This window comes from Austrofundulus limnaeus, unplaced genomic scaffold (genome assembly GCF_001266775.1).
Source record: "Austrofundulus limnaeus strain Quisiro unplaced genomic scaffold, Austrofundulus_limnaeus-1.0 Scaffold87, whole genome shotgun sequence".
Taxonomy (NCBI): Eukaryota; Metazoa; Chordata; class Actinopteri; order Cyprinodontiformes; family Rivulidae; genus Austrofundulus; species Austrofundulus limnaeus.
This window is the reverse complement of record NW_013952489.1, coordinates 1,385,236-1,386,795: the sequence shown is the minus strand read 5'-3', so window position 1 is coordinate 1,386,795 and position 1,560 is coordinate 1,385,236. Positions and strand designations below refer to the sequence as shown.

The window sequence follows — 1,560 nt, the reverse complement described above, 5'->3', positions numbered from 1 at the left end:
ACAGTATTTTTACAGTCTTTGTTTTACAGTTAAAATAAATGTTTATCAAATAAAGTTTAATGTTTCAACTAATCGCGGATCCCTTTAAGACGACAAACAATATTCATCCCTTCAAAGAGACCTATTTTCAGTTTTAAAAGGTTTAATGTTTTAATTTTTAGACATCATCATCATCATCAAGAGGTGTCTCACTTGCTCCTTTGCTTGTATCGAACATGCTTGGTTTCATCTTTGCTTTTTGGAGTTTCAGCTGTCCCTCTGATCACCTCCCCTTCCTCTTTCTCCCCCATGTCCTCCTCCTCTTCCTCCTCCTCATCTTGTCGTCGAGGCTTGGGTTTGTCCTTGTGTTTTTGCAGCACGAGACCATCCAGCTCAGTGTTGCTCTCCCAGATGCACAACGTCCCATCCTGGCTCACCGTGTACAGCTGAATGAACCCAAACGAGGGACGGGTTAGCAAAGTGTTACATCCACAGCTTCAATCATCCAAGAGAAAAATGCAAACGCCACACACATCTAAACTGTCCTGCTCAAAGAAACAGCCCACGATGAGGTCCTTGTGTCCACCCAAAGAGTAACAGATCAGGTTGGCCCAGCGTTCTGCACCGAACACCCATGTCGACATGTCTTTACTGCCCACTACAAAACACCTAAAACACAAGACAAAATCACTTCTGTTTCATTCAGTTATGTGCGTTTTTTTAAAAACCTTCTAACACAGCCGTACTCACTTGGAATCGTCTGTCCAGTCGATGCAGGTCGTCTCATCGTACGGACCGTAGTAGCTCTTGTCCAAAACGAAGGCGTTAAACTCCCGCTGCTTCCCTGGAGCGTGGTACATCAGCGCTACGTTCCCCTTTGTGACAATAAACTTCCTACAGCAGAGAATGAGGTTTAGAATAGTAGGAGTAGTAGAAATTAGAATATAGATAATTACAAACCCAAATCCAAGAAGCAGCAGAGACTTTGTGTAAAATGTAACAAACAGAACACAGTGATTTGCAAATCTCATAAATCCACATTTTATTCACAATAGGACATACTTACCATAACTGTTTAAACACTACATTAGCTGACTGTGGGGGAAAAAAGGTAGAGTAAAACCATTTGTTTTCAGTTGGCGAGAAGTCTGGACTTATGACCAGTTCAGCCCCAGAACTCTTCTACTATGATGCCATGCAGTTGTAATGAATGTAGTGCTGCTACGATTAATCATCAACTAATCGGTTATTAAAATAATCGATGACTAATTTAATAATCGATTAATCGTTTTCCTTTTTTTTGTTCTTTACTTTGTTTTTCTCACCAAACTGCTTTGACACCTTCCACTGCCACATCTGCCTTTCTGTCCATGACACACATGCACAGTAGTGGTAACTGGGGTAGGCTGTGGACGTCACAAGTAGGACTGCACCGATTAGTTGAAATAATCGATGACGTCGATTACAGCGGGTAAAATAAGTATTGAACACGTCAACATTTCTCAGTAAATATATTACTAGAGGTGCTAATAACATGAAATTTTCACCAGATGTTGGTAACAACCCAAGTGATCCATACAT

General features: G+C 41.0%; 1 protein-coding gene across 1 annotated transcript in view; it reads right to left on the bottom strand.

The window, feature by feature from the left end:
* Positions 1 to 1,560, bottom strand: part of pwp2h (PWP2 small subunit processome component) — a 25,940-nt gene that overhangs the window by 21,139 nt on the left and 3,241 nt on the right. Inside the window, exons 5-7 of the mRNA XM_014012009.1 lie at positions 730 to 873; positions 513 to 648; positions 193 to 425 (exon numbers count right to left, since the gene is read on the bottom strand). Coding sequence (XP_013867463.1) covers positions 193 to 425; positions 513 to 648; positions 730 to 873 — 513 coding nt within the window. The remainder of the gene's footprint in view (positions 1 to 192; positions 426 to 512; positions 649 to 729; positions 874 to 1,560) is intronic.